Here is a 26,498-nt window from a genome sequence, read left to right as displayed (position 1 = left end):
TGCATGTTTAACTGTTTCCACCATGGCCTTATACAATTCTTATCGTAACTCATTTAAATTAAGATGTTAATTTAATCTTGTTTTCTGGTGTAGTGCCATGAGCGTTGGACTAGGACTCAGGGTTTGAAACCCGGCTCAGCCATGCAAATCCACTGGGTGACCTTGTCCAAGTCACATTCTCTCAGCCTCAGAGGATCGCGATGGCAACCTCTCTCTGAAGAAACTTGCCAAGAAGACCCCATGATAGGTTGGACTTAGGATCACCATAAGTTGAGAATGGCTTGAAGGCACACAACAACAAAGCTTCCTAGAATCCCATCATGGGAGAAAGGCAAGGTATAAATTCAATAAACAAATAAATATCTTTTTCTCTTTCTTCTTCAGAGACTAGGAAGCTCCAGTCCAGACCTAAGGGTTGCTGAAGGAAACCAGGAAAAAGCACCAACAACACTTGTAAAAGAAGAGCTTTCCCTCAAAACACAAGAAGAAGAGGAGGAGGAGGAGAAAGAGGAAGAGTTGGAGGAGGTCCATGCCATGGAGACAAATGTGATAAACATGGTTTTTACTATCTCTCCAAATACAGGCCTACAAAATAAAGAACAAAATGTCCGATGGACCATGATGCAAGGGGAAAGGATGTCTGACAGCAAGGAAAATGAATATCTTGAGTTTAGGCACCAAGATCAGAAGGCTGACCATAGAGGGGAAAGGAGAGATGGATCTAGCTGGGTGGCTAAGTCCATCAATGGTCAATCCAACCTCTGGACGCCACCCCCGGACAGAGACTCTAAGCTGGAAGTGGTCCGGTCAGGTTCACTGTATGACATCCGGGCCTACAAAGGGGAGAGGAAACCCTCCCGGCTTTATGATCAAGAGGACGATGAGCTGCCGTATAGGATTCCCCCCGAGGACATCTCGCCAGAGAAGGCCAAAGAACTTGAGGATGAAAGGCAAGAAATTATCAGGAGCCAAGCAGTGAGGAAAAGCACCACTGTGGCAGAACGGCTGGATGCCAGGGACAGAAGTGCCAATGAAACAGCTTTCCCCAGCAAGGAGGCAACCGAGACCAGACGGAGTTATTCCACTGGGTTCGCTGTCTGCTTTGACAGCCATTCCCCCGGCTTTGTGAGCATGCCTGTTGACTCCCAAAATATAGACACCGAGCAGATCAGTTTCACTGCTGCCCGTCAGCAGTTCCTTGCCTTGGAAAAGAGGGATCCTAACATCTTGTTGGGTGTCAGGCAAGAGGCTGTGTCTCCAAGGAGGATGCCCAAGAGTGCTTCTGGAAGAGGCGAATGCCAGACCTCAGTAATCCTGAAGGAGACCCACCAAGTGGATCCCTCGAACCCAAGAGGATGGGACAGGCCTAATGAAAAGATAGATCTTGTCACCCCTCAAAGACTTATATCTCATGAACAAGTTACACTTGCTCAAAACTCTGTTAGGGAAAACCTGGCTTCCAGCAGCTTGGGGAAAACACAGCCTGGCTTAAAAGTTGTGATTATTGATGAAAGGGTCTCCCGAAGCAACACTGGGAACTCTCTGGATTCAGTGGTGAGTGGCCCAGGTTCAATGGAAGGGCTGGAGGCCAAGAAGGAGACCCCCATTGGGCAGGAGATCCGTTTGTCCCTGGAGAGGGAGGAAGACCTTTGGAAACAACGAGGGATCCAGAGGGTGAACAGCCGGGATGAACTTGTAGAGATCTGTGCAAAGCCTCTCTTATCCTCCTCGCTGGCTTCCTCCATCAAAGGGAAGGAGAAACCTTGTGTTTCCTTTTCAGTCCAGAGGGAAATTGAGCAGGAAACCAAGCGTGAGGAAGACCTACAAAAGGAAGGGAGGCTGCTGGGGACGTACAGCAAAGGGGATTGCCAGGAGCTTGCTGAACGCAGGAAAGTTTTTGAGCAAGAGGAGGCAATTCCCAATCTTTCTCTGTGAAAGCCAAAGGAATCAGGAGAGCCCCAGAAGGGCAAGTCCATCTTTGCCCTTGGTGACCCTCCTGCAAATGCAGATGATGGAGAGGAAATCCCTTTCCAGAAGGTGATGTGGAGCTTTGAGGCCCAACAGCCCACCTCAGTCCAAAAAAGGAATCCACGGGATGACAGCTTCTTCTTCTTCAGTCCAAGTTCTGCCACTTCTGACCACCCAATGGGTTCCCCTCGACCAAAGTCCCCCAGCATCCTGGATTCAGAAGACCCAGGAGAGGAACTCGTGATGCAGAAGGAACATTTTGCCATCCCTGTTCGGAAACTTCGTTTCTCTTTTTCTGATGATCAGAAACCATTGAGCACCCAGGGAGAAGAACCCAGACCCAAGAGGTCTGCTCCTCAGGACGAGCTCTACACACTGAAGACCTGGAGCCCGCGGACCTTGGCCCTCATCGACCTGTAGCCAAGGGTCCGTAGGGGAATTTTATTATGTTGTTATTAGTCCAAATATTGCAAGAGGGGGCTGGCTACAAGAGCCCACCAAGATCGTCTCCCGATGTGTATACGGAGAAGACCAGGGGATCCCAATAAATAAAGCTGAGACGGATATTAATAACTAGATGTCTAATTTATTGAAATAGGGGAAAAACACATGCGTTGCGCATACACTCACACAAACACTCAGAACTCAGGAAAATCAGGGTTGGAAAATAGGAACAGATTTCAGGCATTACTAAGGGTGATGCTTACCAGAATGTAGATTCCCTCCGGGGAGCGAATGGAGTGGTGGTGGACAGTGAGACAGTCTGCTCCGCAACCTGGGTTTGAGCAGAGATGCCGGCTACCAAAACAGAGGTCTGACTGACGTGGAGTAAGTAGACCTTGCAAATGGCGCGCTGAGCAGCAAAAGTGGGGACTTTTTATAGGCCAAATCTGGCCTGAGGGCAGAGAGTTTTGGTGATTGAAACAAAGGTGTTTAATTGCTTTCTTTCACCTGGGTGTCTGGATCTGATAATATCACTGACTTAAGTTGTTCGGACAACAGACTTGAGGAGGGGGTGATAGCTTCAGGAAAGGCAAACATTTACTCTTCCTGACTCAAGATAATCCCTTCATGCGACTTCCCAGACCTACTGAGATGTAAATGGGGCTTCTCCCCTCAGGGGAGGTGCACATGTCCTCTCGCTTTGCCAGTAATGGAGGACAGGCTTGGAGTCTGGCCAGGGGTCATCCAAGGGTTATCATTGATTCCAAAATTTATATAAACCAGCATGGGTAACATTCTCCCCCCCCTCGGAAATTTCACAGACACTCAGGCGAGTGGATGGGTATTTTCCGAATTACTCTTTGTCATATAAATTTTGGGGTGTGAATGTTGGGGAGGGCATCCTATTAGGGGAAGCATCTCGGTTGTAAGGCCTGTCTCAAGGGGTAGGGACTATTCGGGGCACACACACACACATGTCAATAAGCATATAAAGGCAATAACAAATGAGGAAATATAGCAACAGAAAAGAAAAAGCCTTCAGTAGGCAGAAGGCAATAGACAATCAATATGCACATATATATCTAACGTGAGGAGCAATCAATATACAGTAGAAAAAGCAACAACTGATAGAAATGAGTCCAATGACTGAAAAGAGCAAATGAATGTGACATGAGTCCAAACAGTTGGTGGTTTGTATATGGAATGACAGAGTCCATGTTAGGTTTTGTCCAGCGGGAGCCAGATGGCTCAGTACGGGTATGAGAATGCGGGCATGAGGTATAGCTGTCCTGCAAGAAACAATTTCTTTGCAACCAGTGTTCATCTGGCACAAGGATGAGCCATAGATCCTGTATGTGGGCATTGGTCATGGTGAAGTGGGCTAATGTCCATGAGATGGCAGTTTGAGTCCAGTGGCAGATGGTCCTTTTGGCAGGACCTCTGGCTGTCTAGCCCAAGTTCTTTTGGTTAGACCGCCTCAAGGAGCGGGCGGCGGCGGGCATGTGAGAGCTGTCATCGGGGGCCGGCAGCACTGCGGAGGGCCGTCCGGACCGGGAATGAAGAGCGAGAGCACTGGCCGGGCCTCGGGCGCGCCTCTGGATGACACCACGCGGGGCTGCTGATGTGGGAGTCCTCGTCCGGGAAGGGGACATCCGAGGCTGGAGGGCGGTGTGGCACACCTTGTGCCATGGCATCAGTGGGACAGCAGTTGCGGGGTCTGGTCCTGAAACGCGTAGGGGGCTTACCTTCCTCATGACAGAGGGACTGGGAATCATGCAGGAACGGGTTGAGTCAGGGATTGGTTAGTTTAGGTCACGTGGGCGGAAAAGGGAACGATGATTGGCTGGCCAAGTTTGGGCAATGAAGCCGACGGGACCATGAGAAAGAGGGGTTTAGCATGCCGGGTGAATTAGGTCTTAACTTTGGGCTATCGGTGTCTTTTATAGCTTAATTAGCCATCTGTCGGTTTTGAGAGACCCAGTCCTGGGGAGCCCAAGAATGGAGGAACAGTCTGGGTGGCAGGGTTTAGAAAGAGGGGTTGTGTCACCATGACTAAAAAGATAGCGGGGACTGGTTAGGTCCCGGGCTTTGAGGGCAGTTGGGTTGCCCTTGTCTGGGCTTCCCGTGAAGGGAGGCCTGACATGCTGTTTTAGATCGGCATCCTTGGTGGAGCCGCGGCAGTGGTCCTGCTTTGCTGATTCAGGACCTGTGCTATGCCTAGGCGAGTCCTCTCATGAGACGACCCGCCGGGCGCAGCAAGCTGCCGCGTGCGCTCCAAGGATGCCAGTCCATTTCGGCCTGCACAAAAATAGGGGCGGGGGAACTTCCCCTGCCCCACATACTGGTTAAAAGATAGAAAGAGAAAAAAGAAAACCAAGGAGAAGGACAAAAAAAGGTTCCCCCCCCTAGGTCCCTTAATGGACTCTTCCGTGAAGGGTGGGGGCCTTGTTGAGGAGCATGGGGCGGGGTTGTTAGAATGAATGACATGCAAGAGGGATGGGCCGCAGGCGACTAGCCCCAGGGATTGGTAGCCTGCTGGGTAATATGCAAAATAGCCTCCACTAGCTCTTTTGCCCTTTGCCTGTGATAATTAGCCGAAATTGTCAACAAGCCAAACCAAATTAGTTTCGGGGAGACGAACAGACATACCATAAGGTGTACAAGGGCATAGAGCCCAGTCATTAGGTAGACCTCGCCATTACCTAAAAGGCAGTCATGCAGAGTGAGCCGGATGTGAATTTGTGGTTGTGTTTTAACCTCTGTGTGGGAGTGAGTGATTGTTTGCCTTGGCTGAGCGGGCACACTGTCGCGGCTTCACCAAGGAGAGCAACCACTACCTCCTGCACTAGGGCGGAGGTGGCAATCCTTCCGCCCGCCTGAGACTGTAAAAGACAGATGAATTAGGCATGAAGCCTAGTAGGTGGAGCGCATGCTGTGCTTAGAGGGCTGTGGAGGGAGGTCTAGTTCTCTGCGGATGGCCCTGAACTCTGCCATTTGCTTGCGTACCCAGCATATTAGGCTGGTAGAGCCGATTACAGTGATGATTTGGACTATGACTATTATTGTTAGGGGATTGGTGAATAAATTTAAAATCGCCTGGCCGGTGGCGGACCAATCCCAGTCTCCCCACCAGGATTTGGTGGTGGCTTGCTGTATGTCTTGGGTGATTTTTAGAATTTGTTTGGCCCGGAGGTCTACTGTCAATTTGATGCGGTCCTCAGTCTGCTCAATTTGTTTGGCGGCCTCGCTTAAATTGGTAAGCAAGCGCAGCCATTTGGATACTGGCAGTTCATCCTCGAGGTGGAAGCCCCTTAACAGCTTATGATCTACATGATATATGGTCTCGCTGGTGTATTCTCTGACCAGCTCGTGTAGGTAAAACTCCTGGCCGAGGCAGTCCTTTATATGCACACGGCAAAAACAAGGGTTACCTTTGAATCTATCTATGTCTATGTCATATTCTTGGGGGAGGATGGTGATATGTGGGCATGGGGTCCGTAGGCAAAAGCAGTCGTGGGTCATTTGTACCATAACTGACGTCCGGGTGGGGATAATGACATGTTCTTGGACGTCTCGCATGGGGGTTCCTTCTAGACCGCCATAGCAATGCATCCACTGCCTGGTTTTAACACACCCAGCCAAGTCATAAAGGTGGGTGCCATTGGCCCAATGTAATAGCTTGTCCGGAATCATTGTGGTATTGCTCCCAGCAAGGGGTAAGCCCAGGTGGGAGACCGGGTGAACTATTTGAGGATCCCATACCCTCTCGTGATATATGCCAATTGTCAGGATCATGTCTTGCCATTGGGCTCCTGTGACTGTCATTAAGTCGGCGGGGTATTGAATTGAATCTGGGTACCTAACCTTTAGCAATCCCAGAACTTCGGGGTGAATTAACTTCATCAGAGATGCCTGTATTAATTGCGACGCAAATGCCATGAGGCTGCTTTGTATTTGCGTGCACTGGATGGCTATGGATAAATTGTAAATGCTATTTTGAAGGGACCGCCCGAGGTCAATGATAATTTCCTTTTCTACCCCTACCCACTGGGGCAGGATGTGTCCAATTATGTCTATGCCTTGTGCCACATTGGTTAAGCCTGAGGCGATGGAGACCCCTGCTTCTTTAGTCTTTGAGCCTACTAAGCCAAGTTTGTTTGCCAGTGTTTCTGTGCCTATGGCATTCAGTACTCCTTCTCCTACACCGAGGCCTCCCAGGACAGTGCCAACCACGTCCCGTTTGCCTCTGAACAGTGGGTGTGTTAAGGGCTGCCACCTTTTTTCTAGCTGTTCCCATTGTGCCCAAGCGGCTTTTAGATATGGGCCACAAGAGGGAATGGCTTTAGCTACATTTACTGCTGTGAGATTTAGGGATAAATTGGTGATGATGGGCTGGGTCTCTGAGTAGGCATAGACAGCAACATCTCTCCTGATGACTAGGTTTCCTATATACATCGGGGGTTCTTTGAGGATGGCTGGGGCGTATATGGGGATGTAGGGGCACTCTATATTATGGCACCCAGCACTGCATCTAGTGGGGGTCCGGGTCAGGTTTTGACACAGGAAAAGTCTAGTTTTCCATGTCCATGTAGGACGGCATTGCTTGTCTAGGGAGAGGGTTGTATAGAATGAGGAGGGGACCTTACTGAGTGGAGGGTCAAACCGGTGGCGGTTCCAGAATCCTGCGGAAAGGGGGAGGCGACCTGCGTCGGCCTCTACCCATGTATGCCCCTGTGGACCGAATATAATGACTTCGGACTTTATGGTCCTGACTTCTGTAACATAGATCCTGGTTTTAATCTTAAGGGGGAGTTTTTTGTCATACCAGATGCGGGCTTCGTCCATGGCATCCAGGACTTCGTAAATCCCGGGGTAGGGTGGTGCCCACTGACAATCTGCCTCAATGTTGAATTCCCACGTTGTGTCAAATTGTGTAGGGTAAGTGGTGAGGGCCGTGCCTCCGCCTAGCCATATAAGGATCCCTAGGGTCCAAACATGGCACACCATCTCGTGTCCCTGTAGGGAAACAGAGATGGGTTTTGAGTGACGGGTCCTATACTTTAACCTCCATCGTCACACAGAAAAGTCTCAGATAAGTCAATTGGGGGGAGCTCGGGCCACTCCTGGATAGCTTTCACGGGGGCTGGTCCCCCTTTCCATTCCTTCAGCTGAGAGGAGTGGAAGTATTTGAGTCTGTCTCCTTGTTTGTTTGGGATGCACACCTGATATACTGCTGGCGAGACTCTCTCGGTGATTTTAACGGGCCCAACCCATTTAGCGGACAGGGCGTGTTTATGCTGGGAGAAGTTTCTGTACATGACAAGCTGTCCCGGGTCCCATTACTGGGGGTTACGCACCCACCCTAGCTTGCGGTCCATGGCTTGCATGTTTTTGCCGAGGTTGAAGGCGACCTGTTTGTGGATGAGGCTCAGGCTCTGTAAGAGAGTTCTGATCCATTCGTGGTTCAGTAGAACCGGTTCTAGTTCTGCTGGCAGGGTGGTGTTTATCCAGAAGGACTCAGGCATGACCATTTTCCTCCCGGTCATGACCTGATGCGGTGTGAAGCCGTGGGATGCCACCGTGCCTCGGAAGGCCATGAGAATTATGGGGAGTTTGGCATCCCAATCTTTCCCAGAGGCCTTCACCACTTTGCGTAGTGCCTCTTTTAGGGTCCTATTAGTGCGTTCGACCCCCCCTGAGCTTTGTGGGCGGTACGGGATATGGAACTTCTGCCGGATGCCTAAGGCTCGGCAGAGCTCCTTCATGATCTCCCCTGTGAAGTGGGGCCCGCAGTCGTGGTCTAGTTCGCGCACCATCCCAAACCGTGACAAAACTTGGGTGAACAGGATTCTGGCTGTGGTTGCAGCAGTGTTATCCTTAGTGGGGAAGGCTTCTACCCATTTACTGAAGGGGTCAATTATGGTGAGGCAATATTTGTTGTGCCTGGCGGTGGTGGGCAGAGGGCCAATAAAGTCTATTTGGAGCCGGGTCCAAGGGCCATTAATGCGCTGGTGTCTCATAGTGGTCTTGGGCCCACTAGGGTCCGCATTAACCATGGCGCAAGACAGACAGTTGTCCACCCATTGATCTACCTCTTCTCTCATTTTAGGCCACCATCCTGCCTCCCTTACACGTTTGTAGGTGCCTTGTTTGCCTCTGTGCCCGATCTCATGTACAAATTGTATGAGATCCCCTCTGAGGTCTAGGGGCACAATCCAATGGTAGGTCCCTTCGCTATCTACTGCCCACCACACTCTTTCCTTTTCCTCTATCTTGTATCGGCCCGTGGGGTCCTTGCCTATGCAGCTCAGTTCCCTTATTTCTCGGTCTCCCTTCTGGAGTTCTGCCAGGTCAAGGGTAGGGGGCATTAGGGGGTTTTTCGGCTTGACGTTAATGGGATGCAGTGGGGTAGCCGTCTCTGGCAGCCGGGCTGCCTCCTTAGCTAAGGAGTTGGCTTGGTTATTCCATTTGGCCACCTCTTGTGTCCCCTTCTGATGTCCCTTTATGAAGGAAACTTGGGTGTCTGCGGTGCGATCCAGGATTAGGTCTGCTACCTGTTTCCAGATCTCTGTGTGAGCTACAGGTTTGTCGTCATTGGTCTTCCATTCCCTATTTATCCATACTGGAAGCCAATCCGTAGCGGCGCTCACAGACCACTGAGAGTCTGTGTAAATGGCTATGGGGATGTCATGGGGCTCAAAAGCCAAGATTGCCAGCAGCGCAGTTACTTCAGCTGCTTGGCTGGAATGGGGGCGGACAGTGCCTTGCAGTATGTGGGAGTCATTGACTCTGATGGCCCCATATCCCGTGTAGCGGGTGCCCTCTAGGCAGTATGAGGATCCATCACAAAACCAACAGTGGAACCCTTTCTCTAGAGCTGTGGATAAGGGCTCCCCAGGGGTGACTGGCCATGTGTGGTCAGCGATGGGTGGCAGTGGACATTCGTGGGCAGATCCAGTGACAATGAGCCCATAGGGGGCCGGAGGCTCGCTCGCTTGCCGCTGGTAGCTCACTCCCCGTTTTACCAATTCCAAAGTCCACTTTGCAATTCTGGCGTTGTGTACCTGGCCGTCCTGAATTTTTCCAGACAGGATGTATTTCAGTGGGGTATGTGGGGTTTGCACTATCACTCGGGCGCCTCCTATTATAAATTCCCATTTGGTCAGGGCCCACACTAGAGCCAAGCAAGTTTTCTCGCACGGCCCAAATCTGACTTCGGTGGGGGAGAGGTTGCGGGAAGCATAGGCTACAGCTCTTTGGGTGCCGTTCCGGAGCTGAGAGAGTATAGCCCCTATGTGGCCATCCGAAACTGCTAGCTGGATGTAGAATGGTTGGCTCACATCTGGATGTACCAGGGCCGGGGCTTTGGCAAGGTCCTGTTTTAAGGTGGCGAATGCTTTTTCCTGCGGGGGCCCCCATTCCCAAGCGGCTCCTTTCTTTAGGAGAGCATACAGCGGCTTGGCTTTAGGGGCGAATGCCTCAATGAATTCCCTGGAAAAGTTGAAGGTGCCCAGTAGGGCCCGCAATGAGGACACATCAGTGGGAGCAGGGAGTTTTCCAATGGTCTCTACTCTCTGTGAATCGGGGGTCCTGCAATCTGTCTGCAGATTGAGGCCAAGGTATTTTACTTGAGTCTGAACTAACTGGGCCTTGTCTCGGTTAGCCTTGAACCCAGTTTCCCTAATGAGGTCTAGCACCTCCCTGGTTACTTCGGCAGTCTTCTCTGGGGTGCTGGAGTGGATCAGGATGTTGTCCACATAGGATAGCACGTGGGCTCGGGAAGTGGGACGCAGCTTGGTCCACATTTTTACAACGTGAGCATGGCATATACTGGGGCTTGAGTGGAAACCTTGGGGGCAGCGCTTAAAGCACATCTGGGTCCCCCTGAACTCAAAGGCGAACTTATAGTAGCAGCTTTCATGGAGGGGAATGGAGTGGAATGCGTTAGCCAGGTCAATTACACTGTAGAATTTGGCTCCAGCGGCAATGGCAGCCAGGATCTCATTGTATTTTGCCACCACCGGAGCGACGGGAGGAGTGACTGCGTTTAGGGCTCTAAAGTCTACAGTCATTCTCCATGTGACGCCATCAGCTTTCAGTACGGGCCACAGAGGTGCATTGCATATGGACTGCATAGGTAGGATTACGTCCCATTTGAGCAGTCCTTCTATGGTTTTGGCAATGCCCTCTTCTGCTTCCCTGGGGTACCGGTACTGCTTCTGTGGAGGGGGATCCTTTCCCTCGATGAGTACACAGGCTCCTTTAACGGTGCCGCATTCCAGTTTGTCTGAGATCCAGACCTCAGGGAATTCCTGTACCCATGGGTCTGTGGCTATGGGAAAAAGGGGCATTGGGGCCTTGAGGGCGGCACATCTGTGGATGGCCGAAATTTGGAGGGGTCCCTCTTCAAGCTGCCAGAGGAATCCATTGGCCAAATCCAGTGTCAGTTTGTGGCGTTTTAAAAATCCTACTCCCAGAATTCCGTCGTCCTCCCTCTGGTTCTCACAAGCCTGGATGTGGTCTAGGAGGGGCCCAAGCTGCAGTGGAATGTTACTCCATATCGCAGCCTGCTGCCGGCCTTTTCCGTATCCTGTGAGCTCTAAGCGTGTGGAGGTTTTGGTCCCAGTTTGGGCCAGATCGGGGTGTATGGTGTTTACCGCGGCTCCCGAGTCTACTAGGAGCTGTGCGGGAGTGACAGGGTCCTGGCCTATCCCTGCCTTTACTAACGGCCGTCCCCAAAGGTCCGGAGTTAGTTTGGCAATCACTTGTGGGCAGGCGGGGAGTTTTGGTTGATCTGGGGGAGAGATTTGGGAGATCGGGGCACTTGCGGTTGCTGGTGCTGTCTGAGTCGGTTTGTAATTGGGCTTGATTGGCCCGGTGCGTTTAGGCTTGGCAGGCTGTGGTTTAGCCCATGGGATCCTAGGTCCTGCCCTTGTCCCTGATGTTCTGGGGGATCCCGGGCTGGCCTAGCCTGAACCTCCCTGCTGTTGGGCGACCATTTCTGACAATTCTTTTGTTTTTCTGGCCAGCAGCAACACTAGCTCACTGGTGGGTTGGTGATCTAGGGAGTCCTTGGAGAAGCCTGCCCTCATGAGCCCCTGCCATACTTCGTTCCTGACATCCTGGGAGATCAATTCGGCTCTCTCCCTTTTGTCTTGGCCTTTCTGGGGGGGTGGCCCTCGGTAATCTTTTCGGTAGTAATCGGGCTTTCCATTTGGCCCGCTGCTACCAGTCTTTTGGTCTCGTGGCGGGGGTTGCGAGTGGGGGCCATTGTTGCGGTAGGTCACCGCGTGGATGGGCTCTCCCTCCCTTCCCCCTTTTCGTCCTCCTGTCTTAGCTGGCTTGCTAGTTCCTAGGTTTAGGTCTCTCTCTGCCCTTGCGGTCCAGAAGAGTTTGGAGACTTCACGAACGTTATCCATGAACAGTTTCCAACTGATAGTGTGTAACTGTAGGGAAGTGGAGCCCATGTATGTTTTAGCTGATATGTGTAGCCCTGCGTACACTTCAGCAATGAAATTGCGATTGTCAAGGATCGGCTGCCCTTCGGAGTTGAGGTCTATCTGCCCTGCTAGGATGGCCAATATCTGTTTTCTTGCCACGTAGGCATCGGGGGCTTCGTCCTCGGCCTGTCTCTCTAACTGGTACTTGGTGCGCAGCAGCGTTCCTGGCCACAAGACACTCGCCACCTTTGTCATCCACTCGCTAATGTCCACGTTGGCTAGATCCACGGTTATGGCGGCAGCCTCAAAGGCTCCCGTGTATGCCGGATCTATGCACATCCTAGCTACTTGTGTCAAGTCCTGTCCCTTTGCCTTGGGGTATGAGACGTACGCATTGGTCATCCATTGGACTCCAGTTTGTGCGTCTAACCTTCCTAAGTGGTCTGCAATGGCTCGGACCTCGGTCATGGACCAGGAGACGGTCTCGACCACAGTCTTAGTTACGGTCCCGTCATCGTTTGTTTCCTTGGTCTCCACCATGCTGCGGGTCTTTACCGGCCTCACAGGCGCTGATTTCTCAGAGGTGGATGACTGGGGAGGACGGGAAGTTATGATGTCCTCCTTTCTGCTTTCTTCCCACTGGGGGTTAAATGGCGGTGGGGTTCGGGCCTCCTCGGGAACGTGTCGGGGTTCCTCCTCGTCCCACTCTACCGCTTCTAGATATTGGGGGCTTATTGTGGATACCACAGATTGCTGGAGCAGCAGCGAGGCTTTGAGCTCCTGAATCTGCTTTTCGCATTTGGTGTGATCTGCCCTGGGGTTTCCCGCTAACTTGCGAGCCAACACGTAGTCAGCCGCCAATTTTGCCTGTTTGAGCTTCTCTTCCAGGTCTTTGTTGTGTTGTTTTAGCAGCTCATTTTCCATTATGGCAGTGTCCAACTGCCGAGCTGCTTCTTCCCTTGCCCTGATGTGTAGGGCATTCTCGGCCACCTTTTCCTGTATCTGGGCGACCGCTTCATCTAACAATTTCTGTCTGGTCTCCTCCCTGGCTGCCAATTTTTTGTATTCCCTAGTGTCTTCGTGGGCTAGGGTCCAGATTCCCCATGATGCCCATCTGTCCTTCTCTGCCTTGGACACCTTTTTAAACCCTGTCTTTTTGGTATGTGCGTTGTATATTCTCAGTAGTGTCGCAAAGGGATCCTCGGTTAGAAAGCCCTCCGCTTTCCAGGGATTAGGTCCCTTCCCAAGGATCCATTTTTGCAACCGGTCCTGAGGTTGCTCTGTCCTGACCAGTTTGTCGTCTTCTGAGTGTGTGGCCATGTTAAATCCTAGGCTGGGAGAGGTTATGGAACCGGGGCCTCGTTTCCCACCTAAACCTGGTGCAACTCTCTGTCCTACAGTGAGCTGCTGTCCTGGGATCCTCCCTGAGGACTCCACAGAACTCCTAAATGTAACTCTGGGTCAGGGACGCCGCCCAATTCACGCGAGGGCCCGGCGCTGCTGCAGCGAGCGACTTAAGGGTTGTCCTCCGTTTAGACCCGGTCAGAAGTCAGTTCAGCCCTGCCTCACTTTCACTGGGGAGTTCAGATGCTGTAGCTCCACTCCGTCGTGGCCTGGCTAACAACCCAAACTTTGGCCCCCAGCTAGACTCCTGCCTGAGTTTTCCCTGGGACCTCCGTGAGGTTCCCACAAATGGCACTCCTTGGAGCTGCCTTTTCCTCCCTTGACCCTGGGTTTTCGGCTTCCGGACCAGGACGTCTCCCTCCTTTGCCTACCTCGCCCGCTCAAGGGGGATTTAAACTGTTGGGGTGAACCTAAATTGCACGGGGATTTTGAAGGTCATGGAATGGGGAGGACCTCTCCTCTGCTTTCCCACCCACGATAGCGAAAATAAAAATAGGGCGTCGGGCTGCCTACTCCGACAATCACGCCCAAGGGTGATTAGGGCCCACCACTGGACGGCGTACCGGAGCCAATGAGCAGGACACCTAACCAAAGAAATGAAACGGGATCAGCCAACCCAAGATAGCCCTTTGCCCTTATGGCCAAGCGCACAAGAACACACACACACACCTCCCTATTTATTCCTGTCTGCAGCGGCCTTTTTGGAATCCCTGTTCTCTCTACGTTCCGAGATCTAGACAGCCCAAGTGATCAGTTTGGAAAGTCTAGATTTCAGGGGAGAGTTCTATGCCCAAGCTTTCTCCACCAAATTGTAGCCAAGGGTCCGTAGGGGAATTTTATTATGTTGTTATTAGTCCAAATATTGCAAGAGGGGGCTGGCTACAAGAGCCCACCAAGATCGTCTCCCGATGTGTATACGGAGAAGACCAGGGGATCCCAATAAATAAAGCTGAGACGGATATTAATAACTAGATGTCTAATTTATTGAAATAGGGGAAAAACACATGCGTTGCGCATACACTCACACAAACACTCAGAACTCAGGAAAATCAGGGTTGGAAAATAGGAACAGATTTCAGGCGTTACTAAGGGTGATGCTTACCAGAATGTAGATTCCCTCCGGGGAGCGAATGGAGTGGTGGTGGACAGTGAGACAGTCTGCTCCGCAACCTGGGTTTGAGCAGAGATGCCGGCTACCAAAACAGAGGTCTGACTGACGTGGAGTAAGTAGACCTTGCAAATGGCGCGCTGAGCAGCAAAAGTGGGGACTTTTTATAGGCCAAATCTGGCCTGAGGGCAGAGAGTTTTGGTGATTGAAACAAAGGTGTTTAATTGCTTTCTTTCACCTGGGTGTCTGGATCTGATAATATCACTGACTTAAGTTGTTCGGACAACAGACTTGAGGAGGGGGTGATAGCTTCAGGAAAGGCAAACATTTACTCTTCCTGACTCAAGATAATCCCTTCATGCGACTTCCCAGACCTACTGAGATGTAAATGGGGCTTCTCCCCTCAGGGGAGGTGCACATGTCCTCTCGCTTTGCCAGTAATGGAGGACAGGCTTGGAGTCTGGCCAGGGGTCATCCAAGGGTTATCATTGATTCCAAAATTTATATAAACCAGCATGGGTAACAGACCAAGAGATCAAGGACGCTTTGAAAAGAGAACTGGAGCTCCAGGAGGAGAGGAGGAAAACCAGGTTCACCACCAAGACGGGCCCCAGTTCCCCGCTGACCTCCCAAAACCCAGGTGAGAGAAGATGAGAGTAATAGGAGAGTCCTTGTTGTTGTTGTTGTTGTGTGCCTTCAAGTCATTTCTGACTTATGGTGACCCTAAGGCAAACCTATCATGGAGTTTTCTTGGCAGGATTTGTGCAGAGGAGGCCTCCCTTTGAGGTTAAGAGCTTTGTGACTTGCTCACGCAAGTCATCCAGTGAGTTTCATGGCTGACCTGGGAATCGAACCCTGGTCTTGTTGTGGATGATGGGTATTGACAGAATAGAGTCAAGACAAAAGGACCCAGATAATGTTGAAACTCAGGTTTATTATGCTGGCAAATCTCAGCGTAATTCAAATTCCAAACAAAACTGAGACTTTCTAGCCAAAGAAAAATGGCTACCTTTATAGGAAGACAGACAAAGAAAACTCATCCTCATCACCTCATTGGGCATTTTAAGAGCTAAGCATGTTAAATTTCTAGCAATAGGAGCAAAGATACAGGAATATATTTAAATCTGTTTTTAAATACATTTGGCTACGTCCCATTGCCCCCTTATCAGCTAGGCTGGCATTCAGAGGCCCTTCTGCCAGTGAAGTTGCATCCGTATCAGTCTGAGGCGCTTGGATGTAACCAAGGTCTTGTGCATATCAACTTCACCTTGGGCATCTCCTCTTTTGCCTACCCTTTTGCATTCCACTCTCCCCAAAGGGGCCTCATCTTGGAACTCTCTAATGTGTGTGCCTTACTTCTACAACTCTATTTTCTAAAGAGAATTATACATAGATATAGGGTTGCCATAATTGTCCACTATTACCAGGGACAAAATGTAGGACAAATTCGAGACCAAACTGTAGGAAAACTGCAGGACAAAACTCAGCCCAAAATGTAGGACATTTAAGGTCCTCCATTTTTCTTATATCTATGATAGATATATTGATTATTGGGGCCTGTCCACCTCCGTCTCAAGAGTCAAAGAGTCCAACACTCAAACCACTACATCATCCTGGCTCTCAAGATTCCTTACAGCATCCATCATCAATGACACTAGAAAAAGACACAAGCTACATGGGTTTCCTTAAAAACTGAAATGTGTGTAGTCAAGAATTTATTTCTAAACATGACACGTATGCTCTTTTAACTGGTATTATCTGTCCATCTGCTGTTTTATTTCCAACCACTGTTCCCCACCTGGAGTCATAGGAAGAGATGGGTAAGAAATACAGTTGTCCCTGTAGGTCTCAGCAGATACCGTTGTCGAGAAGCAAACACTTTCTTTACAAATGCACCCAATGTAGCCCTTGTTGTGCCCATCTCTTTTCTCTCCCCTCCAGCAGCTACCGGTGTTTCCGGCAGATCCTCCTTGTCCAGTCCTCCCATTGTGGTGGAAATATTCCTTGTTGAAATAAAAAAACTATAGAAAGATGGAGTCACCTTTGTCAGCCAGAGAGATGGTTTTTGAAATAAAGGCTTAGAGTTTAGGAGAAACTAGAGCAAAGGAATAAGGAGTGCATCTTGACCTGGATGGAAGCTGGCACCAGTAAAAAGACATAACATAAACTACTGAGATAAGGACATTCAGAAGCAAGGTTAGGAGGAAAGCCACTGAATTCCTACAGGAGGGGGTAAGGAGTGATGATGCAGTTTTAATGTATGCATGTATTTCTGTTCTGACTGTAAGAATTCTGTATGTTTAAATTGTAATTAGCCAACCAGGTGTATTGAAGAAGCTTCTTTGTCTTGAATAATATAAAAAGAGCCATTTTGTCTTGTTCGGGGTCTCAGCTTTTGGAACTTGAATTCCACTGAGTTCATTGCTTTCCTTTGTCGACAATTGGAAATAAACTTATGGATTTTCAATTACTAGGTCCTCTTGCCAATCCTATTGCTCTGCAAATCCTAGAAATTTAAGTTTCCTGAAATTTCTGTTACATATTTGGCGAGCCAGCCAGGAGTAAAGGCAAGCAGGAATTGGCAAAGAGTGGAAGAACTTATCTTCCTGCAGGCTCTGTGTGTTTTTGGCATTGAGCGGACCCTTGTGAGAAGGCCCTGGCGCCATCCAACATTTTGATTGGAAGGGCTGAACATAAGGATTGGCTCAGTGGTAGGAACAGAGTTTAGCCTATGTGAGACCACTTAGTAATTTGAAAATTCACTGGGGGAAAAGGAAAGGGAAAAGTAAAAATAGAAAAAGAATCATCTCTTCAGGAACAGGTAAAGTATAAAATATAGGGAAAAGTGCACTAAAAAGGGAGCCTCGTTGACCGGTCCAAATCTTTGGATGCGAGTAGGAGAAAGGACCCCCTCCCTGTGTTAGCTGAGCCAGTAGCAAAGGTTCTGCCCAGAGAAGCCTTCTTGCCAAAACTCAGGAACCGGACCCCTAGGGAACATAAGCAAGGAACTGGGAACTGAAAGGAGGTAGATTGTGGTGTAAGTATTGATTGCCAAAGTGTGGGATCAGTGTGGAAGTATAAGGCACTTGCTGGAGTTGTGTTGGGGGTAGTTAATCTACTGATCTCCAAGTGCCAATAAATTGTTTTACCTTTTGTGTGGTGGCAAACCTTTCCCTTCTGTGGTATTTTGTTTTAAATAGCTAGAAGTTAGGTGCTGGTGGAGAGTTGGAGGAGAGCATTGGTCTATTGTGAGTATAAATTATGGTTGTGATATTTTGTTTCATTCTGTCTGGTTGTGGTGGAGGCTCCAGTAAAGACTGTTGAGCTCCAGTAAAGAGTAAAACGTGGGTATATAACGTGTGGAATTTGTCTGTATGTAGTGTCTGAGATTTGTGGGTTTTGCAATCTGTCCAGTGTGTACTTTTAAATCCTAATCCTATAGTGTTTGCGCCTGTTGAAATTGTGCTTGTGGTCTTTTGTTGTTTTGTGTCTAAGGATGGCTGAGGGAGGTAAAACTCCTTTGGATTACATTAGGAAAGGCATGGGGAAACGTTTGAAAAAGGAGCGATTAATCTTTTTGTGTAAAGATGTTTGGAGTCAGATTTTGCCAAATTGGCCGAGAGAGGGTAGTATAGATATTGACATTGTCTTGCAGTTGTATTCTAAAACATTGGAGCCAGAAAGAGGGTTACTCAATGATTATTTGTATATTTTCTATTGGTATAAGACTGTTGGAAAAAGCCCACCTGGGTTGAATAATTGCAGAGAATTGGTGTTTAAAAAGGATGAGAGATTAACTAGTATTAAAGAAGCTGTGTTCAAGGTTCAGATTGATTTGGCCCAAATTGTGGAAGAGATAGAAAAGATAGAGATAGACTCTGTAGAGAGAGGTGCAAATCAGGGAGGAAGGCCCCCACATGACAAGAAAAGAGGGTTTTGAATTAGCTTTGTGTGTTAGACAGTGGCCAGGAGCAACCCAGAGGTAGAAACTTGTTGTTTGGGGAAATTGAAATTGTTTAAATTATAAAAATTGGAAATTGCCTTTGTGTATATTGTAGATAAATTTTGGAAAATTGGTGTTTTAACTTGAGGTTTTCATGATTTTAAATGATCAGTGCCTTTGGGAAAGTTCTGCCCTAAATTTGAATGCATACCCATTTAAAGCCAAAGGAAAATCTAAATTGAATATTAAGCCTGTGCCTTCCCAGAGACATTGCAAATTCTTTTGTCAGTGAAAGTTTTAAGAAGATGGGCAGAAAGAAGTGCTTTATAGTGGTGGTGTTGTTATGGCATAGTAATAATAAAATAGTGAGTTTTAAGCTTAGCCAGTAAGCTTCAGCTGTGGCCTGATTTTGTGAACTGGACTGTGGTTGGAAGTTATCTAAGAGTGGAGGAAATTGTGAGAAAGATAAAAGAAAGTGTTTGAAGGTATGAGGATGTGAAAATGATGGTGTGTGAAAGGAGAAAGCTTATGGAGCGAGTTGATAATGGTTTGGAAAATGGTTGGAAAATGTTTACAGAGGAAAGTATAAACAAGGTTTGAATTGAAATTGAAGGCTCAAGAATGTTGCAGAAGGTTTGAGTATGTTTAAGTGGCTGAGAAAGATTTAGAAATGGGTTTGGTGCAGATGGACAAGCTAGAGTGAGTTAGAGAGAGAAAGGGGGGTTAGGGAAAGCCCACGGTTTGCATTTTAAAACTTTTCCTTTTGCTAAAACTAAAGCAATAGTAGAAGCTATGTTGGAAAGAAAACCTGGAATGGAGTTTCGTGTTGCCAATCTGGTGACTTTCACACCAACATGGGTACTTTTCAGAGCCTTTGGTGTGATTTTGGTGATTGGTTTTAATAGTAATTTTGAAAGTTAAGTATTTGGTGAGTTTTGGCCAAACGTTTGGGGAATTATCTTCGAGGCTTGTTGGCTACACTGTTTGTGAGAGGTTTTTTCCTGGCTGTGGCTAAAGGAGATGGAGCAGCACAGCGTTAGTAAGTTGTAAGTTCAAAGCTTGTTTTAAAAATTTTGTTCTCTTCCCCTCTGGCTGAGATTTTTGTAGACTATTTTTAAAGGCAAAGGATTTTTTTTTCTTAAGTTCATAGAATAGATGTTGTGCTTTAGACTTAGATGAAAAAATAGTAAATGTCTTGTTAAGGGTGATCTATGAAGATGCTTGTTAAAAGAGATTATATTAAGATGGTTTGTTTTAATTTGAGCGGGAAGTGTGTGTGTGTTTGTAGAGAGAGTTCATATTACATAAATAGCAGCCAGACTGGATTCTATCTGACCAGAGAATGCAAGCTTGTTTTTGATATTTTTAAATTTACAGGCAAGCAGCTTTTTGCTCAATATTTTGTTTTTATTTTCTGGCCTCAAGATGCTCTCATGGGTTTTTAAAATGAAGTTTAAGTTGTGCCTTTGGGAATTTATATATGTTTTTTAAATGCAATTGTTTTTCATTGTGCTTTTTGGATTTTAAATTATTGACCTGCAATCTTCTGATTGGCAATCCAGCTAAATTATTTTTCCAATTAAAGTTGATAAGATTAGTGTGTTAGGCCTGAATTCTTTTGAAGCCTGGGGAAAAGTTAGGATGTTTTGGTTTTGTAAGGCTATAGCTGTGCTAGGCTGAAACAGCTGTTGCAATCATGAGCATTCGCCTGAGGTCATGCAAAGTTATGCTGTTGCCTGGTTAGAATTGGTTTATTTATTTATTTTTTGAGTTTTAAGTTGTGATCCATGAGTTTCCTGGCCTATTCCCTGGCCTATTGAATTTTCGCTTTTTCTGAATATTGTGTGCTTGTTTTGTACTTATTTCAACTGCTAATTTTTGAGGCCATAGCTTTTGTATTTTTGAGCTCAAAGATGCCTGCAAAGTCTTGCCAATGTCATGTTAAATTGGCTTGTTTTAAATCATTTTTTGTTCCTGGTTTTAATTTTTAATTTTGCTCTTGAATATTTTGATTTGTTTTGATTCTTGCTTATTGACTGCAATAATTGTTTTTTTGTTTTAAATGCCTGGCCTAAAGTTTTTGAAATGATTTCTTGTTATAACAGACGCTGAGAACTATTTTTATATTTTTAAGTTTTGAGAATGGCCCATCCAAGAGGTTTTTGTATATTGTTTTAGCTTGAATTTTTATTTTTATAATATCTAAATGTATTTTTGAAAGCACCCGAAGTTTCTTTTGTGATTTTGGAACCCAGAGATCCAGAATATAATTGTTATATTCTGGTTAATTAGTGATTGTCAATTTGATTTACACTCATTGAAATTTATAATTTTTGTTATTTTGAAAAAATAACATGGCGAGCCAGTTGATCCTATGTTGAATTATTATGTGGTTCTGGAATGGAATAAGGAACGATATGAAAGTATTAAAGAGATTGGTATTCTACTATATTGTAGCAAGAGAAAATTTGGAAACATTTTACAAATTTAAATTCTGGTTTCCACTGCCAGACGTAATCAAAATTACTCAAGTTAAACTCAAGCCAGCATGTGTGAAATTGTATCCTAATTCCAAGCTAGAATATATCATTTTGGCCTGAGAGGAGTGACTAAAAAAAAAGAGCATCAACTGATTTTGTTGAGTCTTGAGTAAAAAGCAAAGAAGTCACTCTATCATAGTTTTGTTTTTTCCTGTTCCCTGTTCTGTTGTCAAACTGTTGTGGATTCAAATGAGATAAAGCTGTGAGTACATTGGGTCAGAGTTAAAGTTTCATATTCAGTATGTACATGTAAATGCAGCCTGTAAAATTAAGGTTACATATGTATTTTTTTAAAAAAAAAGCATTCAAAAGGTCCAAAGATGCAGGCATAGATAAAAACCTAAAGCATAAAGAGCTCAGAATGACCCAAGAATGACCCAGGGGATCTGTTGTTAGTTAGAGTTAGCAGTGAGATATAAATTCTAGAAGAGAAATATCTTAGCAAAGCCTATAAGAGGGGAGTTAATGAAATGTGGCTAAAGTATACCTTTAATGTATTCATAACATTCTAATAACTTGTCAATTAGTATTTTTCAGTTTTTTGCTTTTCCTTTGCCTGGGAAAAGGGGGGACACAGACAAGAGGAACGAAGTTTAAGCCCCACTTACAACCGGAAGCTGAGTGGGCTCTACTTCGCCATCAATCAAGAAAAGCTAGGCTGCACCTTTCCAGGACTTCAGGTGCTCTACGCCAGCTCCTCTGAAAGAAAGATTTCAAATGCTCTCTATCACCCCTGTTCTCTTTTATGATTTCCTATATGTTTGTTATAAGTGATGCACAAAAATAATAAAAAGAATACACATACAGGTGCATGTCCCATTTTCACACCCCGGAAGCTGAAATGGGCACCACCTTGGACTTCAATCAAGTTTGAGCTGAAGCTCCATCAAAATATTATTTTTTTCAGAGACATTGCCTCTTTTTCTTGTCTATATTCCTTGTTTGTGTTCTCTATTTATGTTTCTGTTTGTTGTCTGAGGTTTTTATAAGTGATTAATGCTAAAAGTGATAAAGTTCAATCATACATATTCTCAAATCAAATCACATCCCAAAACATAAGCCTACATATACATGCACATATGTTCCTGACATAAGCAATAACATATGATTTTCACAATAAAGTTAATAAAGCAATCCTATTGAAAAGAAGAAATAAGCTCATCAAGCTCCATGATCAAAGACATAATTGTGTTTGTCGTCAGGATTCCTATTGTTAACTGTGGAATTGGCATGAAATTCAAGTCAAGCATGGTAAGTTTTTTCTCAGGACGCTCTTTGAAAGGAGGGAGACTTTTATACATCTGGAGATAGTCTTAAAGTGTGAAGGCCAGATCTATTCTGATTAAATGGCATTGCACAACAAGAGCTATTCCATAGTGATCTCCCTGAGGAAACGTGAGATGGAAGATGCCCCTGGAGTGGAGGAACATCTGAAACATGGTGGCACCCTGGGCATTCCTATTCTGTTATGAGAGTAGTCCAGAGAAGCATAGTAACAGTTGCTTGGCAAGAGTCTGTAACCAGGCTAAAAATTATAGTTTCTCAATGAGAGGTGATTCTGACAGCAGATACAATATTCTTTATAGTGGAGTTTTCCTATTGAATCATGAAACAAATACACATCACTATTAGAAGATTAGCTTGGTGGCAAGAGTAAACTCCAGAGAATCAGATCCAACAAAAGTGTCAAAGGGTTAAAAGCAATGAGAATATGTGTGTTTGACTAATGCTATACACTGTCTTTCTGAAATTGGACCGACTGGAAGATGTTATTGCCTGGTGATGGTAAGAATATTAATATTTTGGTAACTGCTAGACAGGTTTGTTTTGTTCTGAGTTTAGAGTGTCATATAAACATAGTTAATAGTTGATAGTATCATGCAATATGAATATTGATGAAACATCAAAAGGGGGGAATGTGGTGGAAATATTCCTTGTTGAAATAAAAAGCTATAGAAAGATGGAGTCACCTTTGTCAGCCAGAGAGATGGTTTTTGAAATAAAGGCTTGGAGTTTAGAAAAACTAGAGCAAAGGAATAAGGAGTGCATCTTGACCTGGATGGAAGCTGGCACCAGTAAAAAGACATAACATAAACTACTGAGATAAGGACATTCAGAAGCAAGGATAGAAGGAAGGCTACAGGAGGGGGTAAGGAGTGATGATGCAGTTTTAATGTATGCATGTATTTCTGTTCTGACTGTAAGAATTCTGTATGTTTAAATTGTAATTAGCCAACCAGGTGTATTGAAGAAGCTTCTTTGTCTTGAATAATATAAAAAGAGCCATTTTGTCTTGTTCGGGGTCTCAGCTTTTGGAACTTGAATTCCACTGAGTTCATTGCTTTCCTTTGTCGACAATTGGAAATAAACTTATGGATTTTCAATTACTAGGTCCTCTTGCCAATCCTATTGCTCTGCAAATCCTAGAAATTTAAGTTTCCTGAAATTTCTGTTACACCATCCTGAGTCCATCTTCTCCAGGGAGATTGTCTGCTTCATCTTCTCCAGACAGAGTTCTCTCTGGAAGGTTCTCCTCCTCGGAGTCAGACTTCCAAACTTGCCTGAGTCCCTCGATGAGAAGGAGGGAAGAAGAGAAGGTAATGAAGGGGAATGAGTTGTGAAATCAAGATTTTTGCACTTCTGCAAAAGTGAGCTGCTCACTTCATTCTCTGGGAAGCTTTCCTTATTGCCAGAGTGATCTATTTTACTCATTTATATTCCACCTTCTCCACAACAATGAGACTCAAAGAGGCCATTTAGAAGTTTGTTGTTGTTGTGTGCCTTGAAGTTATTTCTGATTTATGGCAACCCTAAGGCAAGCCTGAGAAGGTTTTCTTGCCAAGTTTTGTTTAGAGCAGATTTGCCATTCCCTCGAGGCTGAGGGAGTGTGATTTGACAACAGTCACACAGTGGGTTTCATCATGGCCAAGCTGAAATTCGAATCCCAATCTCTAGAGTTGTAGTCCAATATTCAAACCACTGCACCACATATAATGCAGGTGAAAAATTATACAAAAACCTCAATAAAAGTATAGGTACAAAAGCTATTTTAAAAAACAGTTAAGCCATTTATAAAGTTAGCAACATAAAAGATTATGCATAGATCAAAGCCTATCCCAGGGCTTGTCTACACAATTAAAATATTTGTCATTCTATTTCAATAGAATTTAATCCAGCCACATGCGATTCAGAGGAGTTCAAGCTTTTTGCACTCCTCCTGAAAAACTCTTTAAATTCCGCATAAAAAAGCTTGATGGACATTATCAATCAATCAATCTTTACTGTATAGTCATACATTATCGAATGTGTGGCCTGCTTCGCATGGATTAGGATGGCTGCTTATTTTTGGCAATGGGAGGTCAAATAGATACAAATTCGCACAGGAAAGTGAAGACCATTAAATGTTAATGTGAAGGCACAAAAATCCACAGCCATTTGCATAATACACTTATGTGTAGGCTAACCCCCAGTCAGTTTCTAAAAGCCAAATGGCAGAAAAATGTTTTGATTTACTGGTAGAAGGAGAGCAAGGAAGAATCCATCCTGGCCTCTCCAGGGAGGGAGATCCAAAGTTTGGGAGCAGCCACCAAGAAGGCCCTCTCACAGCAGTTCTGAGGCAGGCCCAATATGCCAGTTCCAACCATTTGGTTTTTGCAAGGTCTCCTGTCCTGCCTTATCTTTCCCCCAATGCTACACTGGTGTCCTGTGCCAACAGAGTGTCCCCAAAGCATCCTAGCCAATATAGAATCGTAGCATCTTACAGCTGGAAGGGACCCCAGGAGGCCATATACTCCACCCCCCTGCCATGCAGGAATGTACTTCTGAAGCACTTGTGAAAGATGCCCATACAGTCTCTGTTTAGAGATGTCCAAAGATGGGGACTCCACCGCCACCAAGGCAGCATATCCCACTGTCTTATAGCCAAGAAGTTCTTCTTAGCATTAGACAATATTAAGGAAGGCGAAAGGGATGGCGAAAATAGTCAAACTGACATAGAGGAAACAAGGCAAACAGTGCAAGGACCCAACAGTGGGAGGCAAAAAAACTTGCACAGGCAGCAAGTAAAAGGGAACCATGGTCTGCGATGTCTCTACACTAATGCACAGAGCATGGGAAATAAGCAAGATGAACTCGAACTCCTAGTACAACAAAGCAAATATGATATAATAGGCATCACTGAAACCTGGTGGGATGAGTCTCATGATTGGAATGTGGAAATAGAGGGGTATAACCTTATTAAGAGAAATAGGCCAAAGAGGAAAGGAGGAGGAATAGCACTATATGTCAGAGATATTTACACCAGTGAAGAGATCCTGGACATCAATCATGGAAGCCAGGTGGAGAGCATCTGGATAAGAATCAAAGGGGAGGGAAACAACAAGGATGTTACGGTGGGAGTCTACTACAGACCCCCAAGTCAGACTGATGAATTGGATGATATCGTTCTAGAACAGATGACCACACAGTCAGAAAAGAGAGATGTAGTAGTGATGGGCGACTTCAACTATCCTGATATTTGCTGGAAGTCAAACTCAGCAAAATCCTCAAGGTCTAGCAAATTCCTCACTTGCCTGGAAGACTATTTCATGGTCCAAAAGGTGGAAGAGGCAACAAGGGGGGGGCAGCTATTTTAGATCTGATCCTAACCAACAAGGATGACTTGGTTAATGGGGTGCAAGTGGTGGGATCATTAGGTGGAAGTGACCATGTTCTCCTGGAGTTTGTTATACAATGGAAAGGAGAAGCCAGGCATAGTCAAACACGCATCCTAGACTTTAGGAGAGCGGATTTCAGTAAACTTAGAGAAGTATTGAGGGCGATTCCATGGTCAGAAATACTAAAAGATAAAGGAGTTCAGGACGGATGGGACTTTCTCAAAAGGGAGATACTGAAGGCACAATTTCAAACAGTTCCAGTGAGAAAGAAAAACGGGAGGTGTCTCAAGAAACCAGGATGGATGACTAAGGAACTTTGAACCGAGCTAAGTTTGAAACAGAACATGTATAAGAAATAGAAAAAGGGGGAAATCACGAAAAAGGAATTCAAAGAAATAGCAGGCATGTGTAGGGGTAAAGTCAGAAAAGCTAAAGCGCAGAATGAACTCAGGCTTGCTAGAGAGGTTAAGAACAATAAAAAGAGCTTTTTTGGATATAATAATAATAATAATAATAATAATAATAAAATTTTATTTCTATACCGCTATTCCAGCGATCACAACGGTGTACATCAAAGAGTAAGACAATTGAAACATTAGCATGAAATAATACAAAGTTAATAATTAAGAACAGTAAAAAACAAAACAAAACAAAACAAAAAAACCCCCCAAAACCCCTAACAACACCCTATACAAGTGGCTGTGTAGAATGGAATACACAAAGACATTGCCACGGGGAAAAGAATGACCACAAGGCTCACGGGGGGAAAGCCTGGCGGAACAAAAAAGTCTTCAAGTTCTTCTTGAAAGCATCGAGGGAGGTGGAAGTACGGAGCTCATTGGGGAGGGAGTTCCAGAGCTGAGGGGCTGAAATAGAGAAAGCCCTCTGAGCTGATACATATCGAGCGTCTGGAACTCTTAAAAGATGTCTTTCACCCGACCTGAGAGTGCAGGGCGGATTGTATTGGGAGAGGCGGTCCACCAAGTACCCTGGGCC

General features: G+C 46.1%; 1 protein-coding gene across 1 annotated transcript in view; it reads left to right on the top strand.

The window, feature by feature from the left end:
- Nucleotides 1-16,391, top strand: part of MISP (mitotic spindle positioning) — a 30,076-nt gene extending 13,685 nt beyond the window's left edge. Inside the window, 3 exon segments of the mRNA XM_089496643.1 lie at nt 385-2,382; nt 14,893-15,004; nt 16,306-16,391. Of these exon segments, the coding sequence (XP_089352769.1) occupies nt 385-2,382; nt 14,893-15,004; nt 16,306-16,391 (2,196 nt within the window).
- The last annotated feature ends 10,107 nt before the right edge of the window (nt 16,392-26,498 follow it).

Source organism: Sceloporus occidentalis, unplaced genomic scaffold, assembly GCF_023333645.1.
Source record: "Sceloporus occidentalis isolate IW3139 unplaced genomic scaffold, rSceOcc1.0.p SCAF_91, whole genome shotgun sequence".
Taxonomy (NCBI): Eukaryota; Metazoa; Chordata; class Lepidosauria; order Squamata; family Phrynosomatidae; genus Sceloporus; species Sceloporus occidentalis.
The sequence above is the reverse complement of the archived record's forward strand: the minus strand, read 5'-3'. Positions and strand labels throughout refer to the sequence as shown.